Source organism: Sinohyriopsis cumingii, chromosome 17 (genome assembly GCF_028554795.1).
Source record: "Sinohyriopsis cumingii isolate HCF-2022 chromosome 17, ASM2855479v2, whole genome shotgun sequence".
Classification (NCBI taxonomy): Eukaryota; Metazoa; Mollusca; class Bivalvia; order Unionida; family Unionidae; genus Sinohyriopsis; species Sinohyriopsis cumingii.
This window is the reverse complement of record NC_142977.1, coordinates 78,219,517-78,243,038: the sequence shown is the minus strand read 5'-3', so window position 1 is coordinate 78,243,038 and position 23,522 is coordinate 78,219,517. Positions and strand designations below refer to the sequence as shown.

The 23,522-nt window shown below is 35.5% G+C and overlaps 1 protein-coding gene across 5 annotated transcripts in view; it reads left to right on the top strand.

Moving 5' to 3' along the window:
* The window catches only part of LOC149779287 (GATOR2 complex protein MIOS-like), a 131,320-nt gene that overhangs the window by 77,931 nt on the left and 29,867 nt on the right, over nt 1-23,522 (top strand). For all 5 annotated transcript variants that reach the window (XM_089939893.1, XM_089939896.1, XM_089939891.1 and 2 more), the window contains 5 exons: nt 5,424-5,498; nt 6,331-6,434; nt 9,096-9,253; nt 13,502-13,570; nt 14,690-14,762. In XM_089939893.1, the coding sequence (XP_089796019.1) occupies nt 5,424-5,498; nt 6,331-6,434; nt 9,096-9,253; nt 13,502-13,570; nt 14,690-14,762 (479 nt within the window). The remainder of the gene's footprint in view (nt 1-5,423; nt 5,499-6,330; nt 6,435-9,095; nt 9,254-13,501; nt 13,571-14,689; nt 14,763-23,522) is intronic.

The following is a 23,522-nucleotide window of genomic DNA, read 5'->3' as shown; positions in this document are numbered from 1 at the left end:
TAAGATGCACCCATATATAAGACACGGGTTTTGACGATTTGTGTAAAAAATATTTTAAATAAGATGCCCACAAATATAAAACACACTCAGCCTCACCATCTGCCGAACTGAGCAAACCCCATATTGACTGCAGATGACATAGCGTTGATTTTTAATAACTTATAAGTTGCTTACAGTATTGATCTGTATCTAATATTATTTTGTTAAGTACTATTACATTATTGTTCCAATAAAGTTTAATAAAATCTTTTGAATAATTCTGTGTGTTTTGTTCAGATATGTACCTTTGTCATAAACGCAAATATCTCCAATGTTTCAATCACTCACCTGATGTAAACAAGGCTTCATTGACCGTTTTGGCTGGAGTTCAAAGAATTGTTTGAGGCAGGGCCGCAATGGTTATCGTTTTATCTTATCTTCCTCTAGGCCACTAGGCCTAGGCTTCAGCAGCTGGGGTTAGTATATACTGGTATACAGGGTATACGTGGGATCAATCTCTTGTTATAAATAAATGAGTGATCAATCTCTTGAGCATTTATAAAATTTATAAAATGTTCACAATGACGAAGCAAAAATCATATACGGCCGATTTTAAATTAGATGTCATCAAGTTTGCCAAGGAGCATGGAAACAGAGCTGCTGGAAGAGAATTTAGTTGCAGTGAGAAAAATGTATGTGATTGGAAGTTGGAGGAAGAGGAGCTTAAGAAGATGAATCCAAGGAAACGAGCTGGTAGAGGTAGAAAGGCAAGATGGCCAAACTTGGAAGAAAATCTTGCCAACTGGGTACGTTCGCAACGTGACAGTAACCATGCGGTTTCAACGATATCGATCAAACTCAAGGCTCGAATTATTGCTACAGAAATGAAGATCATGGACTTTTGTGGCAGTGCGAACTGGGTGTACAAGTTCATGAAACGGAACAACCTTGCAGTCCGTACATGTACAACTGTTGGACAGAAGCTTCCAGATGATTGGGAGAATAAATTGGATGTTTTCAAAACCTTTGTTCAGAAATAAATAACTGAACTGAAGTTGGCAGATGATGACATCATCAACATGGATGAGGTTCCAATGGCATTCGATATTCCAGCTAGCAGATCAGTGGCAGAGAAAGGAGTAAAGACAGTAGAGGTTGATACCATGGGACACGAACGAACTTAACTGTTGTGTTGGCTTGCACAGCTGCAGGAGGAAAACTGAAACCCATTGTTATCTTTAAAAGGATAACCATGCCCAGAGAAACTTTGCCAGCTGAAGTTGTTGTTGTCTGCAATAAAAAGGCTGGATGAATACAGAGGTGATGCAGACCTGGACGGATAAGTGCTTCAGAACAAGAAGAGGCAGATTTTTCAAGAAGCAATATCTTCTGATTTTCAATGCAGTGGCTGCCCATAAGGAGACAACTGTGCAGAAACACATCAACAATGCTGGAGCCCACATAGCCATTATACCAGGTGGTCTGACTTGTAAGCTCCAGCCCTTGGATGTTGCTGTCAATCATCCATTTAAGACTTTTGTTCGTGAGGAATGGGATCATCGGATGACTAGCGGTAAGCACACCTTCACGCCAGCTGGTCGACAACGTAAATGGAGGTGTGTAATTGGGTTCTCCGGGCATGGGAGAAAGTGAAAACAAGAACAGTCATCAATGGCTTCAGAAAGTATGGGATAATTCCAGAACTGGCCGTCGATATCAGTTTTTCGGATGACGACTCGGCTGCATCCAATACCACTGAAAGTTTCTATGGATTTGAAGCAGAAACTGATGACGATAAAGATGAATAGATTGATTTTAAATCAAGTCAAACAGTAATTTTAGTAAATGTTTATTAAAAAAATTGTTTTTGTTTGTGTAAAAAAATAATTAGATAAGACACCTATGAATATAAGACGCACTTAGGGTGTGGGGTAAGTAAAATTTTATATAAGACACGTCTTATATATATGAAAATATGGTAAACTCGCAAATACAACCAGTTTTACAAAAACTTATTACATTTAGCACAATTCCACAAATACTACTCAAAGTAGACAACTGAAATATAATAGGTATATCTGCATTCATAATTAATTGGCATGTTTTTATTTCTATGTAGATGACCTGATTAGATTTTCAGACCATTACATCATGTATTCATTTTGTTCCACATATTTTAACTCTTTAAACATTAGACTCTTTTGATAAAAGCCTTGTTATTAGGGTTGATTTGAACCCTTTTGAGGTAGGCAAAAGAAATAAATGATATATATAGGCCTCGAGTGGCTGAGTGGTCTAAAGCACTCTCCATTATGGATCACTGCCATCTCATCTCTCTCTGCGCTGGTTCGAGTCTCAGATTCAGCCAATGTGGGTATGTGAGAAAGCTTGCTATTAGCTTCTCGTGGGTCGGTGGTTCTTTCCAGGGTTTTCCCGGGTTCTTCCTCCACCATTAATACTGGCCGCCATGTATAGCCTATCATGTGCTGAAAAATGGCGTTAAACCCAACAACAACAACAACAACTACTATATATATATATATATTCTTAAGTAAATGACATGATTATATTTTCAGGCACATTTTACACCTTTATGAATTTTCTGGACAAATAGCCTTGTTAGCACAATTGAGAAAAAACACTAAGAGGTAAAATAAAATGTAAACATTTGGTATGCATCTTTGTTTTTATATGTAGATGCCTTCTTTAGATTTTGTTGCCATTAATTACAATTTTTCAAATTTGTTTACATTTTCAAACTTTTTGACTTGCATATTGAACATACACAAATCTAGTTTGTTTGTTTTTTTTTTCAGTTAAATGATGATTGTTCAGGTTTTAACAACTTGACATGAACATATATGCCAACCATTATGCTTTTGGCTTAATCATTACACTTTTTTACACTCAATTACACCTTACATGTATCTGTGTTCGGATTACACATTTTCTGTATATCCCCCTCCCAAAAAAATTATCATAGTGTTTCTACATGTGCTTAATAGCACCCAATAACAGCTTGACAGTGTTCATTAATAGGTAAGCACAGTGGTTCCTTGACTTACGAGTTTAATTCATTCCGTGACGGAGCTCGTAACTCAAATTACTTGTATGTCAAATCAATTTTCCCCATTGAAATGAATTGAAATGCCATTAATCCATTCCGGATCCCCAAAAAACACCGCAATTTTTTTGTTACATGTTTTTAAATAAGAAAAATGTACTTATAAATAACGAATATTGTATAAAAACACAATACAATAGAATGTACTGCAATAAACTGGTTTTATTAAGTATAATGTACAGCATTTACCTTTGAGATCACACAACTTGAAGATGCTGACGGTGGTGGAGGAGAAAGGCTGAAGTGAATAACTGAATCTTATTTGCTGATTTTTGCCCTTTTCGCCATGCTTTCCTCACTTTCATCTGCAGGGTTTTTTGATAAAAACCTGTCCAGTGAGGTCTGTTTCATCCTCTGTTTCAGAATGTTTCTGAAATGAGTTAGGCAAGTGTCATTAAATAGCGCTGTCACATGCCCAGTTGCAGCTTTTTCTGGGTATTTCTTTTGAATAAAGTCTGAAAGTTTCTCCCACATTCCCAACATTTCCTTTATCTCACTTGCAGAAATAACCTACTCCACCTCCTCCGCATCACCTATTTCCTGCAAAACCTCCGTGTGCTGCTACGTCTGTAGCTCCTTTAGCTCCTCCGTTGTCAGTTCCTCAGAGTGCTCCTCGATGAGCTCATTGATGTCACCTTCATCAATGTCCAGGCCCATGGACTTGCCGAGGGATACAATGTCCTCCACCACTGCTTCTTCGGGTTCGAGTCTTTCAAAGTCCATTTCAGACACAACCCCAGGCCACAGCTTCTTCCACGCTGAGGTCAAGGTCCTCTTTGTAACACCCTGCCAGGCCATATTGATAATTCTGAGGCATATCACGATGTTATAGTGGTCCTTCCAAAACTCTCAAAGGGTGAGGTTTGTGCTCTCCGTCACCTCAAAGCAGTGGCGGAACAGGTGCTTGGTGAAGAGCTTCTTGAAATTAGAAATCACCTGCTGGTCCATGGGCTGCAGGATAAGGGTGGTGTTTGGTGGAAGGTAGAGAACCTTTATAAACTTGAACTCTTCGAGGATGTCATCTTCGAGGTTAGGTGGGTGAGCAGGTGCATTGTCCAGGATGAGAAGGGCTTGCAGAGGTAGGCTATTTTCCTGGAGATATTTTTTAACGTCAGGACCAAAGACCAAATTCACCCACTCCACAAAGAACTGCCTGGTGACCCACGCCCTCGGGTTTGCCCTCCACATAACCTGCAGTTTTTCTTTCAGAATCTTATGTGACTTAAAGGCTCTGGGGTTTTCCAAATGATAAACGAGCAGCAGCTTAATCCTGCAGTCGCCACTTGCATTGGCATACAGTGCGAGGGTTAGCCTATCCTTCATGGGTTTGTGGCCTGGCATTCTCTTTTCTTCTGCCATTATATAAGTCCTCCTTGGCATCTTCTTCCAGAAGAGTCCTGTCTCGTCACAGTTGAAGACTTGCTGGGGGATGTATCCTTCTACTGCTATAATTCCAGCAAAAGTTTTGAGGTAATCCTCAGCTGCCTTCATATCCGCGCTCGCTGCCTCACCATGCCTGACAACGGAGTGAATGCCGGTCCTCATTTTAAAATTCTCAAACCAGCCCCGACTGGCTTTAAACAGCTCGCCTGATGCCTTGTCCGTCGAAGTGCCTGGGGTCTGCTGCAGCAGATCAGCATAAATAGCTTGTGCCTTCTCGCAGATTATAGCCTCCGTCACGGTATCTCCTGCGAGCTGCTTCTCCGTCAACCACACCATCAGCAGCTTCTCCATATTTTCATGGATAGATGTCCGCTGTTTAGAAATTATTTTAATGCCCTTGGCTGGCGTTATAGCCTTTATCGACTCCTTTTGCTTCAGTATGGTGCAGATCGTAGAAGTGCTATGCTCGTACTGCTTCGCCAAGTCGACTACATGCACACCTTGGTCATGTTTTTCGATAATTTCTTTCTTTAATTCAATGCACATCATCCACTTCTTCTTCTCAGCACTGTCCTTCACACTCACTTTCTTTGGATCCATGGTTGGAAAAATGAAGTTTTGCAAAATAACTGCAAGCACAAATGCGAGCACAACACTGATGCTTTCACTGCGAGCTAACCGCTTAAAGTGAACGAGTGAGACACGGGATGCTGGGCGGATGTTGCGTCGTTCACTGTGGCATTTGCTGTGCCAGCTAGGGGTGGGGTATCTGAAGCTGGCTCGTAACCCGAATTTCAGCTCTCAACTCAAAGCAAAAAATCAGTCGAGAGACGGCTCATATCTCGAAAAACTCATTAGTTGGGACACTCGTAAGTCAAGGAACCACTGTATACTGGATAATTACATAATTCTGCAGATATTCCTTTTGCTCATTCAGGTCCAAGGCATTACAGCTGTGTGGCTGGGACTACAAAAGGGAGGCTAGGGATTCGTTTATGGTGCTACTTGCCAGGTAAAATAAGTAACAAAGTGCCCATTTCATGGTTGTCTTGCCAGGTAAAATAAGTAACAAAGTGCCCATTTCATGGTTGTCTTGTGATATTTATTCAGAGCTCTTAGTTCTTATAGCCAGATGAGGTTTATTCCATAATATGTATGTTGGGCTATACATGTGTAAGTTATGTATGTATGTGTGTGTGGGGGTGCATCGATGTATGTATGTATGTGGGTGTACGTACAGTCATGTACGTAAAGTCTGCACACACACACACACACACATATATATATATATATATATATATATATATATATATATATATATATATATATATATATATATATATATATATATATAAGCATTCTTTCTATTAGTCCTATTTTTTTCCCCACTTTTCCCTACATATTTGTTAAACTTGTTATTCTTCTCTAATTTTTCTAAAATTGCCTTACTATACCTGCTTTTGTCAATTTTATGTTGGAAATTGGTTACACACTGCATGAACAACAGTACTAAAGTGAATTAATATATTGTCCATATGTATTAAGAAGACAATTGCAACCTGGACTTGTGAGAGACCTAGTATTTAAATAAGAGCATGCTTTTGTTCAAGTCTGCAAAGACAAGGTAAGTAACTGTTTGATTTTTTCGTAAATGTCACACTATTTGTCTGAAAATCCCTATTTGCCCTGCTTTTCCCCTTTTTAAAAAAAATAGTTCTACTTTATTGCTACTTTTTACAGAGGGTTGCAGGAAAGGGATATATATATATATATATATATATATATATATATATATATATATATATATATATATATATTTGCCTTAATTGTAAGTTGTTTTGCAGTTTGCAAGCTCAAGGAGATTTTGAGAGAGCAGCTGCAATTGCACTATTCAATTTGAAGATAGGAAAAGCTGTGGACATTCTATGTCAAGCAGACATACCTAATGGTAATTTCTTAAAACTATTTCTTAGTAATGTTTGTGCATGAAAAAAATAGACCACTAATCAAAATAGGGAAAAGCTGTCCCATTAGGAAATGTTAAGATTTCAGATGCTAATAATTATGTAATTTTACGAACAAAGTAATGCCTTATTTGTTATGTTCATGAAAGGTCTTTTCTTATAATAATGGAGTAGTGGTGAGGAGCAGTATTCTTATATTAAAGAGAAAAAAATTGTGTTGTACTGAAAAGATTTTGTTTGAATTTACTAGGGTATATCAAAGTCCAATTTTATACTATCATTTTGAAATTTCATGAGGGATAGTGTGACACTGATATTCATCTGTCTGTCAGTTTATTTGCAGGGTTTTTATCTGCACATTATTTTAAGCTTCCTGCAGCAGTTCTTATTATTGAGAAAATTATGCATGTGATAAAGGAAACAAATTGCTGCATTCATTGACAAAGCTAGCAACACCTAATGAAAGCTCCATAAAGGATGCTGAAAAATTCTGAACAAGAAAGTCTTAACTGGGAATAGGTACCAATTCTAACTGAAGCAACTGAAGTGCCTTGCCATCACAAATTTCCAAACTTTTTAGAGCATAATACCACAATCCCCCCTACCCCCTGTCTTATTACATCTTACCCACACCCAGCAACCCAGGGTCATTATTCAAACCTCATATATGCCACATGTATCCAATGTTGCCACAAAACTAGGAAATAGGGATTATAGTTTTATTCTTAGCCAGGAAAAACCTGGTAGTTTTGTATAATATTGGTCAGAGTCGGTGAAAACCAGGAATTCAGCTATCACTTTTGATATATCACTTGTTGAAAACAAAACCTTTGAAACTCAAAATTTAACTCTCACATCATGAATTTCATTTTTTTTTAACTTAAATTATCAAAAATGTTGGGAAGTTGTAGAATTCACCAGTCAGTTAATATGCAGTTTATGCTTAAGTCACCATGGTTTGTCTGTGTTGTCTTGGTCAGTACCTTGTTGAGTCAACTAACTCATAAATATTTGTCAAAGTCTATGTTAGATGCAGTTATAAGTGAGTATATATGTCACTAATATGTTGTATTCAGTTTAAACTTTGCATAGGCAGCAAAGTCATCCTTCAATAAAATGGGAAGTACATTTCTCTGATGACAATTTTAGTTGAAATGAGAAGTACATTTCTCTGATGACAGTTTTAGTTAAAATTAGAAGTACATTTGTCTGATGACAATTTTAGTTGAAATGAGAAGTACATTTCTCTTGTGACAGTTTTAGTTAAAATTAGAAGTACATTTCTCTGATGACAGTTTTAGTTAAAATGAGAAGTACATTTCTCTGATGATAGTTTTAGTTGAGATGGGAAGTACATTTCTCTGATGATAGTTTTAGTTGAGATGGGAAGTATATTTCTCTTATGACAGTTTTAGTTGAGATGGAAAGTATATTTCTCTGATACAATTTTAGTTAAAATGGGAAGTACATTTCTCTGATGACAGTTTTAGTTAAAATGAGAAGTACATTTCTCTGATGACAGTTTTAGTTGAAATGGAAGTACATTTATCTGATGACAATTTTAGTTAAAATGAGAAGTACATTTATCTGCTAACAATTTTAGTACTTTCATCATATCCCTTTTGCTAGATCTTGACCCCAGTATACCAGCATTGAAGCACAGTTGGTTCATGTACTATCAAGTCTTTAAACTTTTAAATTTCATTTGTATACATCACAGCCCTAATTGTTCTTATTTTTGCTTTGATTTATGGCTGATCATTCTAATTTCTTGGTAGTTTAAAAGTTGAGATGGAAACATTTTCAGTTCTTCATTCCCTATTATTTCCTGATCCCAGACATGATGCAGGTAGGGTAGGAAAGGTAGCATATTTATCTTGTATGATGTAAATAATGTGTTTGTGGAGAGATGCATTAATTTCATACGCAGTAATTCTTGTTTCTAGAAATACATCCTGTGTTTTATTGCATGATTAGGTGTATGATTCTGGTCGGAACTTGGATGTTTTGTGACGGTCTCAAAATGGATAAAAATTTGATTTACAGCTGCCAAGATGTTATTGATTCTGGTTGGAACTTAGATCTTTTGTGACGGTCTCAAAATGGATACAAATTTGATTTACAAATGCCAAGATGTTATTGATTCTGTTTAGTTCAAGTCACATCTGATCATCAGAGAAAATTAATTTCATCCAGGGTTGAATCTGGAAGAGGTCAAGAATGTTTTTTAAACAAACATGTGAGAACCCTGTATAGGATCAGTATTGTTGCTGTGATTGCATATATCGAGGATGGTCAGAAATTATTTTAGACATGTGGATGTAATTTATGTTTTTGTACATGTGACTCCCTTCCCCCCCCCCAGTTCTAAGGGGAATGAGATAAGGGGATACCTCCCACAGATGGTTTCCACATTGCAACAAACTACAAAGTTTCATGAAATATAAATAGCAATTTAAATGATGTAATAGCAGACACATGGATGTCAAAAAATGGAATTGCACAGGGTAATACATGATCTCTAATGCTTTTATAAAAAAACATTTTAATAATGTATTTTTGTAATTTGTAATAAAACCGATGCTAAGTAAGAGTTTTTTTCTTATATGTTTTTCAAAATATACTTTTTTTCTTCTTTTTCTCAGGTAATGCAGTTGCAATGGCATTAGCTGGATTTACAAATGAGAAGAATGCCCTCTGGAGGAAAACATGTGCAAACCTTCGACATAGTCTTCAAGATCCATATCTGCGTGCGATGTTTACGTTTCTTTCCAGTGATAAGGAAAACTTTGATGAAGTTCTGGTAAACAACAAAACAGAAATTTATTTTTTGCATACCAAAACATGGTATTGAAGAAAGCTTACATTAGGTATATATTTGCTTTTTAATTCACAACTGTACTCAAAGTAGGAAGATGACAGAAAATGCATGGATTCATAATGACAATAGATATTTGATATAATTTGTAGAATTTGATATGAGCTGTAGTTGATATTAAACTGACAACCTTAGGCATTTCTGTAGAAAGAGTGACTTGAAGATTTTTGCCTTACATATATAATCAGGTGTATTGATCGATGTTTAGAATGGACACAGACAGGACTGAACAGGTTTGTTTCATAAAAGTGAAAGCTTTATACAGCAGAACCTGTCTTGAAAGACCACCCCTTCTGCCAAAAGATAATGGTTTCTCATGACAGGTGGTCCCTCATAACAGGTCATAACACTATATAATCAATAAATCAGTACATGGAGAACTAGTTCTCTCAAGACAGGTGGTCTCTCATAGCAGTGGTCTCTCAAGACAGGTTTACTGTACCCCTGTCTTAAGAAATGGGCAGTATTAAGCACTTACTTTATACATACATACATACAGACAGATGGCCTATCCCTCACCTTGTCCTACCATGCCTCTAGTACATCATTGTCTATTGACATCAAACTTGCACTTTGAGCATGCCTAAGGATAAGCATGTTACATAATAAAACTAGGTTTCTGTGACTTTAGGATTACTAAAATTGGTTGAAAAGCATGTGCAGGCTTTGATTCCAAACGTCTTCACATATGGCCACCAGGGTTGGATCTTAGGATGGAAGTCTGCTATGTACCAGAGCTAGAACAGTGACAGAGCTTCCAGGATTTTTTCAGAATTATTAAAAAAATATCTCTATGACCACTACTTCTGAACTTTAATTTCTCTACTACTATGTCCATTGCATACTTATACAGTGTACATTTTAGGATGAATATGTTTCATGCACCAAAACTAGGTCACTGTGACATGCTTTACAGGATTAATAAAACTTAGTTACACTTGCCTACAGGTGCTGATTCCAATACCTTTTTACCAAAATTGCACTGAGGGTACATCATAGGATGAACACATATCAAACATCAAAACAAGGTCACTCTGACTCACGTCTCTTAAATATGGTGTATATGCTCTAATTTCCAATGCTTTTAACCAGTTGCAACCAAACAACCATTGTATTTGCATCTTGTGATTAGGCTATGTCACACACAGATCTTGGTTACTGTGACTTTCTATTGTGTGTTGTATTCTCTTTCAGAGATACTGACTGATGTCACAGACAAGGTGTAGTATCCTGTTCAGTATTTGTAGGTTCATATGAGAATAGGATGAGACCTCCTTGAAGTATACCTCCATCTGAATGATACCTGCTCATTATCAACTCTAGTTCATCTGAGAATAGGATGAGACTCTTTCCTTGGTGTATATCTTCAATTGAAGGGGGAAGGAAGGGGGCTTCAGTGCAAATAGAGGTCAAGTTCAATTTTCTTCATTTTCGGAGTTTGATAGAGTTATGGCACTTGTTTGACTTAAAATATTGCCCTTCAGTTTTGTTTCTCCTTTGTACCTAATGAGGGATTTTATGGATTGAAACAAAATTTAGTATGAGGCTTTATACTAAAAAGAATTAGGTCAAGTTCAGTTTTCAAATTTGTATGAGTTATGGCCCTTGTTTGATTTAGCACTTAAATTTGGTATGAGGCTTTATAAGAAGAAGACCTTGGTAAAGTTTCATTTTCACTTTTTTCTGACAAAATTTATGGCAATTTTTGCTCTTTCACTTTTGTTTCCTCTTAATGACTTTTAAGGGATTTCATGGATTGAAATTAAATATTTTGTATGCGGCTTTTCATCAGAAATATACAGGTCAAGTTTATGTTTGCTTTATTCTGGCAAAACATTTATAGAATTAAAGCCCTTGTGTGAAATTCGCTTATCAATTTTGTTGCTGGTTAATAACTGATAAATACATCATGGACTTAAAAGACTGTGGAGCTGTGACCCTTGTCTGATTTTAATCTGCCCATCAATTTCCATGCAACAGCATTTGAAGAACTTTATGCATTGAAATCAGATTTGGTATGAGGCTAAATAGTAAGTTTTTGGTCAAGTTTTATTTTGGCTGCAAATTTTATTGAGATATGGCTTCTGTTTCACTTCTTGTCACTATCTGTGTTGGTGGAAAAATTAGGGCAGGTTTCTGACAAGTTTTGACTTAAGTACTGCATACTAAAACCTCACTTCTTTCCTTATACCAAAGCCTTAGATTCATGTGTGTGCTTACATTTTGCCCAAAGACTTAGTCTTGCAGGACCTGTGGTCTCAGGAAGAATCTTCACTTCAGATCAGCACCCTGGAAATATGGATTGCTTTTCTTGAATTTCAAGGTTGTATCAGCTATAGGCAGCACTGTATCATGGTCACTATTGATGCTACATTGCTTGTAGGCCTCAGACCACAAGGGACTCTCGTGCCTGTTCTCTCTTCTTGCAAGTCTGGAATATCCTCCAGTGGAGAGCTTTGGAAGACTTCACTCAGAGCCCAAAGAAGGCAAGTTGTCTTCATGGATTGGTTTCTGCACCAGTTGGTAGAACATATACATTTCATCAGTTGAGAAAGCCAATGGTGCACTGTTTGCAACGAGTCTGAACAACAAGCTCCCTTGATGCCTTTAGTCTGCAATGGGATTGACTGTACACCTACACCTTCTCACCTTTCAGTATAAACCCTAAGCTTCTTCACAGAGTTGGGACTTTCAAGTTTTGGCTCATTCTGGTAGCTCATAGTTTAGTGATCTTGACCTTTTGGTCAATGACCCAAGGGAATTGACACTGAGGTGGGATCTCTATTGCAGCAGAGAAGTCCCTCTTGCACAACACTTCTCAAATGCACCATCTTCAGATGATCTCTCTGCTAGAACCAGTTTTAGACCAAGAATGCCAGTTGCATCACTCATGCTAGAAAGCAATCAACTTCCATGGTTTACAATGCCAAGTGAGGAATTTTCTGTAATTGGTGTGGTAGGAAATTCAGATCTGCTATCTGCTGTGCTTTCCTGCAATTTTTCTTCTTCTTCTTTCTCTTCAAGAAAAAAGATTGCTCAGTATCCATCATTTAAGGCTGTAGATCAGCCCTTTCCAGTACTCTTAAGTTCTCTATTAGCTCTGTTGTAGGGTCAGACCCACATCATTCAGAACCGTTCAGGTACTTCGAGTTCCAGAGATCAGTCTTGCATTCTTTAATGCTAAGATGGAACCTCTCATGTTCTTTTCTATTATCTAAACCTTACAAACCTTTGGTTGATGCATCCTTTGAGAACCTTGTCCTTAAAACTCTTCCTTCTCTACCTAGAGTTGGCAGGAAGGAGTGAAATTCATGCTAACCAGAATTTCTGGACAAGAATCAGCTGCCTTCATTAGCTCATGTTTCTCATGAAATTCCAGGTCTCAGCCATAGCTGTGCTTTGGGATGATCAAGATAGACTCCTTCATCCTAGTTAGAACTTTTTATATCTAAATCAAAAGAGAAAAGAAAGGTTTGTAACTATCTTATTCTCTTTCTTAAAGGTACTTCAGAAATTTTGACAGCCACCTTTTCAGACTGTTAAAAGAGCTTATCACTCTCTCACTGAGTTATTTCTTTCATAAAAATCAAAGTTCATGAGGTCATGGCTGTTGCTGCCATTTTTAATCATTCTACATTGACTGATATGATGAGAGCTGCCTTCAGGTGGTCTCACTCCACTTTCAGGTCATTTTACTTGCAGACATTGTCACACCAACTTGAGGCTATTTATGTTTTGGACCAGTTTGTGTCAGTTGTCAAGCTGTCCTCCAGTCTGCAGTAGAGCATCCTACTTACATCAGCAATGGTAATTTCACTTCAACAGCTTATCTTAGCCAATCAGCTGCACACATAGCTGCCATCTTCTGCAACACAATAATACCCAGTATTGTATTACAGCTATTAAAATGAGTTGGGGTGAGGGTGAAACTAATTTTAATTATGTAACATGGAGGAGACTGAGGACTGCCACCACCATTACCACCCCCAAACTTCAGTTAGCTGATGTCTTTGTCATTCAGTTGCATAATATTGACAGGGAAATCAGTTATCACTTAACAGATTGGGGGTGGGGTTATTATTGTGTTGATAAAAATGAAATTTTCCTTTATATATAGAAATGGCTTTTAAAAATGCATGCAGTGGTCTGTAACTTGACTGCATTTTTTTCCAGACAGAGGAACCATATATGGCAGTAAAGGATAGAGTTGCTTTTGCCTGCATTTATCTTGATGATCAAAAGGTAAACAGTCTCATATTGTGTTTCTATATTATAATGAGTTCTGTTGGAAAACCTATGTATATCAAACCTCTAGAGACTTCATAATTGCACTGGAAGATTTGTATTTTGTACATAAATGTGAACAAAATTGTTATGCCACAAGGTAGCCACAAAAACATGTAATAAATTCACAAATTAAACAAATGAAATCCACATCAATCCACAGATTAAAGAAACAAAAACTTTGCCCATAAACTCTGAAAACTTGACATTTAGGAGCACTCATTAGGGTTTGCTCTCCTCTTTCTGTCATAACACAGTTGTCTTTACATAGTACTTTGCATTATTTGTGGATATAATTAATGATAGCACAAGATCAATGACTGTAAGTTGTTTGGAGGGTCATGATATCTGTCCATCTGTACGTATTTATGCACAACTAAAAATAGCAAATCATAAGTTAAGTAAAATCTGTGCTAGGCTGCTCCTAGCATTCAAGTGTATTCTGAGCTGATTGGATCTAACTAAATCTACTTTGTGTTGATCCCCACATAAGAATGTATTTTGGGTTGATCCAAGATTATTGGAAAAGAGCTAGGCTATCCCAGCTTTTAGTGTAGCATATAAGTATCTGATTGGGGGAAAATGACACACTCTAGCCCATGGCAGCCCTATGAGAAAGTACTCTAACCAAAGGCATGAACAATCTTAGTGCACAACCCACCATATAGGCATCAATTATTTTGAGCCATCTCATGTGTAGATTTGATAAAGCATTTATGTACTTATTTGTAGATGAAATAAATCTGTATGGAATTACTCAGGGCTACTTTATTGTTTTGATATTGGTGAGACAAGGTGACCTTTCTTGGGTAATGACTGCTTGCAGTGAGTTCAACATTTCTAACAATCTTATTAACCATATCCAAAACAAATATTGTGTTGCAAGTGGAAATTGCTTGAAATTAGTCTGTTGAACTTTTCTATTGTTGGTAAAAATATGGATGCTTAAAATATTTAAGTTTATTTTTCAACAAACACTGCTCATTTTACAGCAGGTCTTCATTGTTTATAGATAGGCACATGTCTGACAGCTGCATAGTTTTTAGTAACCAAATTCAATATTTTGCTTTTACACAGCTGTGGGAATACTTGAAGAACTTGTCACAAGAACTGAAGGAGACAGGCAACTTGGATGGCATTTTGTTGGCAGGTACTTGCATTAGCTATTCATGTGCAGTCTTTTACTTAAGGAACTTAATTTATTCATCATTATAAGAATTTATGCATATTTCTATGAAGAATGAATGGATCATTTCCAAAACAGCAAAGAATAATGGAAACATATGTCCCATGTTTTGGGTACCTGACTTCCAATTTTGGCAAATTCACATATATCAAACAATAAAATATTTTCCCAGCACTGTTTTTTTTTGTGACCAATATGAAGCTTAATTACTGGAATCAGTTGGAAATCAATATATCATACTTCCTTAAACTTCAGCAGTTTTGGGGTTTCATATCTTGATGTATATTGGTTCTGAAAACATAGAAATATTGAAAATCTGTCATGGAATACAAGTAGTATTCATAATATACATATATACAGTGTAGTCAACCACTTTTATCATAGCATCAGAGCTGCTAAATGTATGAGATTTTGTTTTTCTAAACATAAAGGATGACTCAGACATGGTTGTCCTGTGGTCATAATGATAAGTGGACCTTCTGGAAGGTCAGTAATATGTACCTCTTCATCCAAGTTCTGTAAAATTTAAAAATAAAAATAAAATCTCAGCTTTAAAAGCACCATTCTGACAGAAAAGAATTGTTCTAATCTCATATCTGCTTAATATTATTGACAAGAACAACTAGAGCAACTTTGATTTCTTGCTGTTGCAAATTCCCATGCTTATTACTGCATATTTCAACACCAACACCCTAGACAGTAATCCAAGTGGTCAGAACCCAAAATCTGTCACTGTAATATATATTGACTACATACATGAAAAGGTCTTAGAAAATGAAATTCTTCATGCCTCATCTATTGCAATGGGATCATCTTGATTTGTTCCTGTCTGACCAATTACAATGAAGTCATTTAGATTTGGTCCTGTCTGATCAGTTGCAATGGGGTCATCTTTATTTGGTCCTGTCTGATCATTTGCAATGAAGTCATTTAGATTTGGTCCTGTCTGATCAGTTACAATGAAGCATCTTTATTTGGTCCTGTCTGACCAAGTGCAATGAAATCATTTAGGTTTGGTCCTGTCTGATCAGTTGCAGTGAAGTCATCTTGTTTGGTCATGTCTGACCAATTGCAGTGAAGTCATCTAGATTTGATCCTGTCTGACCAATTGCAATGAAGTCATCTTGATTTGGTCCTGTCTGATCAGTTGCAGTGGGGTCATCTTGATTTGGTCCTGTCTGACCAGTTGCAATGAAGTCATCTAGGTTTGGTCCTGTCTGATCAAATTGCAGGGGAGTTATCTTGATTTGGTCCTGTCTGACCAATTGCAATGAAGTCATCTAGGTTTGGTCCTGTCTGATCAGTTGCATTGGAGTTATCTTGATTTGGTCCTGTCTGACCAATTGCAATGAAGTCATCTAGGTTTGGTCCTGTCTGATCAAAATGCATTGGAGTGATCTTGATTTGGTCCTGTCTGACCAATTGCAATGAAGTCATCTAGGTTTGGTCCTGTTTGATCAAAATGTATTGGAGTGATCTTGATATGGTCCTGTCTGACCAAATGCAATGGAGTCATCTAGGTTTGATCCTGTCTGATCAAATTGCAATGAAGTCATCTAGATTTGGTCCTGTCTGATCAAATTGCAATGGAGTCATCTAGATTTGGTTCTGTCTGACCAGTTGCAATGAAGTCATCTAGGTTTGGTCCTGTCTTATCAGTTGCAGTAAAGTCATCTTGATTTGGTCCTGTCTTATCAGTTGCAATGAAATCATCTAGATTTGGTCCTGCTTCTTCATATGTCCATCCTTTCATTTGTCAATCCATCCCAATAAGCTTGTTAGCAAGATTGCACAATTACCACTCAACATGGACAAATTAATTTTGACTACCATATTTTATGCATATGTAATTAACCTGATTAAATTTTCAAGCCATGGTGGTAATTTTTCAATTTTAACCTTTTTGTATTTAGACTTACTTTTGCAAAAGTCTTATTAGCAAAACCAACTTGAAGCAGAAAAATGAAATCAAAGATGTATATGTATATTTATACTCATATGTCAATGACCTAATATTATTTTCAGGCCGTTAGAGTAATTTTTCAATTTTTTACACTTTTGTCAATTTTAACTTAAGATGTTTTCACTTCACAAATATTGTTTGCAGACACCACCAGAGTTAGACAAAGAAAATTTTGGCAGCATATTTATACCAGTATATAGATTACGTGATTAGGTTTTTAGACCATGCCTACTTCTCAAGCATTTTTTATGATTTATATACTTTTTGGTACAAGTATTTATTTTACAGCATCTTGTTAGCACAATTAAGCAAAAATTACACCAGGTAGACCAGTAAAATCTGGTATGCATATTTGTATGCATGTCTAGATGAACTGATCACACATATTTATATCTAACCAGGTATATATATATATATATATATATATATATATATATATATATATATATATATATATATATATATATATATATATGACCTGATTAGACATATTTTTGTATGCATATCTAGATGGCCTGATTAGACATATTTGTATGCATATCAAAATGGCCTGATTAGACTTAATTGTATGCATATCTTTTGGGTCTGATTAGACATATTCATATGCATGTGTATATGGCCTGATTAAACATATTTGTATGCATATATAGATGGTCTGATTAGACATATTTGTATTCAAATGTGAATGACCTGATTAGAGATATTTGTATGCATATCTAGATGGCCTGATTAGACATATTTGTATGGATATCTAGATGGCCTGATTAGACATATTTGTATGCATATCAAAATGACCTGATTGGACTTAATTGTATGCATATTTTGTTGGCCTGATCAGACATATTTGTATGCATATCTAGATGGCCTGATTAAACATGTCTGTATGCATATCTAGATGGTCTAATTAGACATATTTGTATGCATATCTAGATGACCTGATTAGACTTATTTGTATACATATCTTGTTGGCCTGATTAAACATATTTGTATGCATGTCTAGATGACCTGATTAAACTTATTTGTATGCATGTCTAGATGACCTGATTAAACTTATTTGTATGCATATCTAGATGGTCTAATTAGACATATTTGTTTGCATATCTAGATGGCCTGATTAGACATATTCATATGCATGTCTAGATGGCCTGATTAGACATGTTCGTATGCATATGTAGATGGCCTGATTAGACATTTGTATGCATATGTAGATGGCCTGATTAGACATATTTGTATAAATATCTAGATGTCCAGATTAGACATATTTGTATGGCTATCTAGATGGCCTGATTACACATATTTGTATGCATATCAAAATGACCTGATTAGACTTATTTGTTTGCATATCTAGTTGGCCTGATCAGACATATTTGTATGCATATCTAGATGGCCTGATTACACATTTTTATGCATATGTAGATGGCCTGATTAGACCTATTTGTATGCATATCTAGATGTCCAGATTAGACATATTTGTATGGCTGTCTAGATGTCCAGAGTAGACATATTTGTATGGCTATCTAGATGGCCTGATTACACATATTTGTATGCATATCAAAATGACCTGATTAGACTTATTTGTTTGCATATCTAGTTGGCCTTATCAGACATATTTGTATGCATATCTAGATGGCCTGATTAGACATTTTTATGCATATCTAGATGGTCTAATTAGACATATTTGTATGTACATCTAGATGGCCTGATAAGACATTTGTATGCATATCTAGATGGCCTGAATCAGACATATATGCATACAAAAAAGACCTGATTAGATGTTTTGTATGCATATCTAAATGACCTGATTAGACATATTTGCATGCATATTTGGATGGCCTGATTAGTCTTATTCGTATGCAAATCTAGATGGTCTTATTAGAAATATTTGTATGCATATTGAAATGATCTGATTAGATATACAGTGTGACCCCGCTGTAACTTGCTCCATTATAACATGAATTTGGATATAACATAATCGCGGCATTGCTTCCAAAATTTTATATATATTTATTTTTATGGCACATGGAAAAAACATTCTTTCATAAAAGTACACACAAAAAACAATGTAAAAAGTTTATTATCATTTTGGGGAAGAGATCGCACACGAATAATACAAGACAATCGTGGCATGGCTCCTGTACTTATGTATTTCTCTCATGCACGAAAAAATAGTTTTTCTTCTTAAAGATACAAAAAATAAAGCGTAAAACATTTATTCTATGATCACGTAGGGTCTTGCCAATGTTGCAGACTGCGATTTTATTTTCCTTATTGGTGACAAAATATACCATCTGACGATTTTTTTATTAGTAACATTGTTGGCTGTTTAAACTTTTATACACAACCATTAGTTTGGAGTGGAGAAATTCAGAGGCTTCATGAAAGGAAGCTGCAAACTTGATATTAAATGCAATGAAATGTATCTATTGTTACATAAATAATTTCTTTGACAGTGTTGACAAACGATCTTAACAGTGCATTGTTATATCATAATGAACTTATGTTGACATCGAGCATGAGTACTATATGTTGTGAGATATCCACTTTTTTTGAGGCATTATCTTGTAATCTATCTTTCGTTGGATTTTCGGCTGCTCGCTAGTAATTAATATATACATAGACTGACATTTGTGTGTGGATGGTAAGTAAAATTCCTCTTCTTTCAGAATTAATTCCTTCAGAACACCCACATTTTCTGTACTAATCCTTGTCATCAGACCAGAACACGTGCGTCTCTATCGTCCATTGACCCTTTGTTAAATTTCTGATGCATGAGTGGAAGGCAGCATCACTGTGCTACCACAGATGTGAAAAAAACACACAAAAAACCCATCATACTTGTTGGTCTATTCAGTAGGCAGGGAGGAACAGTTACTACAATCGACCAAATGATGGCTAATTCCTTTTTAAAAATGTACCCAGATAAAATAGTTTGCTGAAATTTCAAAGAATACTTTACCTTTGAAGCACCAACCGTTATGAAAAGGTACAAAGCAAATGGAAAAACAAATCAGTCTCAATCATGCAATGCAATTATTTGATGTTTCTGCCACAGTAAGAAACTAGTATTTGTTTGTTCTCCAAAGCTGGCTTTTAGCCGTGACTTCAATAACACATGCATCTTTCATCAAAGATAGACAACTACTATCTTTGATAAAAACAAAGATGTTTTCTTCAAAGAAATCAATACCAAACTTAAATAAAAAGCAATGGAATCTCATGGATTTTTTCATTTTCCAATGTGACTGGAACACGTGTACTGTGCTGTGAAAGTTTCCTTTTTGCAGGGGAAAAGTTTGTGCTTATAAACGCTACCAACGGCAGCTTAAAATGCAAACTTAACTTTTACCGACTTGGGACATACTGAAAAGTAAATGTGCTTCATCATTCGTTACATGATTGTGCTATGTTTATCCACTGAATTCAGACCTATATGACCTGTGACAAAATTATTGAATATTTTAAATATGTGTGTGTGCATTTTATTTATAGAATTACTTGTATTGTGGATTGAATGTATGTGATGAGATCAGCGGGTGACCACACGGTGTTGATACTCTATTCATGCAATATATTAGACAGGCATATAAAACAGTATACACGTATATGTACCAATCCATGGTTTTCTAAATAAAGTAAAATATTATATATGCCTTCTGTTTTCACTACAGGTGTATTTCCCATTTAATTTGCATCGATTTAAAATGGTAACTGTGCCAATGAAGCATGTATTTTACCGCCCGCATTTATTACCTCCCTCTGCAAACTTTTTGGGGTACATGCATCATTTTCTTGAGCTAACTGACCTGGTTGCTTATAACACTGTTCGGGCTATAACACGGTTGGGTTCTATGGCTCCCAGCTACCGTGTTATAGCAGGTTCACACTGTATTTGTATGCATATATCGATGGCCTGATTAGAACTTCATACAATTATAGCTATATTTCAATTTTTTTAAAATTGTTTAAGTATATTTGGACTTTTTGGTTTGTATGTCTGAAGTGGTGGCATGCATGTCTTTGGACCAAAAAATAACACCATTCCCACAGATTCATTACAAAGGGGCAAGGTAACTAGAATTTCATGAATTTCCACTTGGTGGTTTAGGAAGGAGGAGATAACAGACAGAAGGACAGACAAAATATGGCATGACAATACCCCACCCCATGCTAAATGCTAAAGTCATGGAATGGTGACATAAAACAGTATAAGAAATTATTATATTCCAATAATTAAGAACCATGATGGTTCATTTGGTTTGTACACAAACATCTGTGACCAGAAAGGTGGGGGTTGAAATTCTGCACAGGTCAGGCCAGGTCAGCTGCCAAGTTAGGTCTCCGGGGAAGGAACTTTATTCCAGTTGTCTTGCTGCAATCAGTCTGTGAATTAATAAATGTCTAAGAAGGATGGAGAAAAACATGTCTACTGCATTTCATGTATTTTTTCATATCCTTTAATTTTTTGTACTTAATCCAGCTGTAAAATAATAATTATTTAAATGTATCATTTTTTGTATTTGTTAGAAAATCCTTTAAGTTATCATACATAAAAGTTCTGCTAAGAAGATTTACATTTGCAGAAAAGATCGACAATACCATGTTACCCTTTTGTTTTACAAAAATCAATGAGAATATAATCATGATATGTAATTAAGGTGGGTTTTATGGTTGTTTTATTGTTTTGTATCATTTTTTAACTTTGTATTTTGATGTTAAAATTGGGAAGGTTCCCATTTCAAAACAGCTTAGAAATATGCAGAGATATGATTTACATACATCCAATGACAAAAGTATTGTTTTGCAAAGAGTTTGAAGTAAGTAGTGATTAACTTTGGGCAAGTTTGTAAGTGAGGCATCGAATAATGAAAAAAGTGATCAATAAATCAATGTATCACCATTTATGATCGTGCAGAAAGGTCACTTATCTTTTCATTAATTAATTTTTAACCACTTAATTTTTATGTTTTTTTTACTTGAATCAAGAAGAGAAGTTCATGTTTCAAACACCTTTTTAAAACTGATGTATGACATAGATACGTCAAACTACCAATGCATTTATTTCTGCGCATATGTTTGATATAATCCCAAATGAAAACCAACTATTTGTGCCTCATTTAAAACTTATCTGTTTGATAACTTAAAAAAAATTGTGATTGAGGCATCGACTAAGAAATCAAATATTAACCATTTATCATTTATTTCATTCTTTTGTTACCTTTTAACCACATATTTTGATGTTTTCTTTTTTTTAATCAAGAAGAGAAAGTCACGCTTCAAAAGGCTTACAAAAAATACTTGTGTAAGATATAGATACATCAAACTATGATGTGCAGACAGGTCACAGATCATGTCATTCTTTTTTTACTTTTTTAACCACATATTTTAATTTTTTATTTGACTCAAGAAGTTCACATTTCAAATGGCTTTGGAAAAAAAATGATGTATAATATAGATACGTCAAACTACAAATACATTCTTTGCTGAGAATGTGTTTCATATAAATACCAAACGAAAACATAACTATTTGTTGCCTCAAAAATAGCTGACCCAATCTGTTTTTTTTAAATTAGCATATCACAATGAATAATAAAACGGGAGATCAGGAAATAAAGAAATAATGACCATTTATAATCTTACAGAAAGGCCTTTAATGATCTCTTGTTGAAAATGGCAGTTCTTCTGTTAATCTACTTTCATTCATTGTTCCACCCTTATTTGTCTTTACTAGTGACAAAATACAATGATTGATGCAGAAACTCTTTTGTTGCCATTACAGTATCTACTGGTGTTTTTTAACAACTGGATAAAGGCCTTTACAGAACATATCATTAATTAGTTCACTTTATCAAGTCCATCACTGTAACCAAACACCACATGCATTTTAAAATGAGCTCGGAAGCCTTTTGATGTTTTCTTATTGAACAAAATTTTTATCTCAGTACATGCTAAAGTGAAGATAACAGACCTTTGGTCAGCTAATCTTATTGTTTCATTATAGTCAAACAAACATAAAATATAATAACCTTGTCATTCTCTATCATAAATTTGAAAGTCAATGACTGCATTAAATCGATTTGTATATATACTATCTGTTAAGTACTGTTTTGACTTGGATATAATTTAACATTTTATTGTGAATCTATTACTACAGTACACCCCTCAGTTGCTATCTTACTGGCCAGTACAAATAACAAGTGATGTGTATGACTGCTTGTCCTTTCAATGTCTGTATGGACAAGGGCATTGATGGCACATTGACAGGTTTTCATTTCCCTCAAAATAGCCTCATTTCCCTATCAGTAGCCTCACTGATTTGACTTCTTTTGTCGAATCTTGCCCTCTAGTTGCTTTCAGCTGGAAAAACCTGACCAAGGCTCTCAGCATATTTAATTAGCATGTAAATAACACTGCATAGCCATGTGGTTGTTATGACAGCGTATATTATAAATAAAACAAAAATGAATTGTTGATTTAGAGATGTTAATTGATAATGGAATATCGTAGTGTCCTAACACATGAGGAAGATCACAATCATCAGGTAACTGAAAATACAAATCACATTTGACCTGTAACCTCTCTCTCTGTGACTTCTCTCTTCTCTCTTATTCCAAAAGCTACAAATAAAAACCACCTTGAATAAATACGGTATTGTACATGGACACAACAATGTTTCCTCTCTCTCTCTCTCTCTCTCTCTCTCTCTCGAACACATAAAAGCATTAGCTAAAAACAATTATTTTCTAGTTCTTTTATTGTTTTAT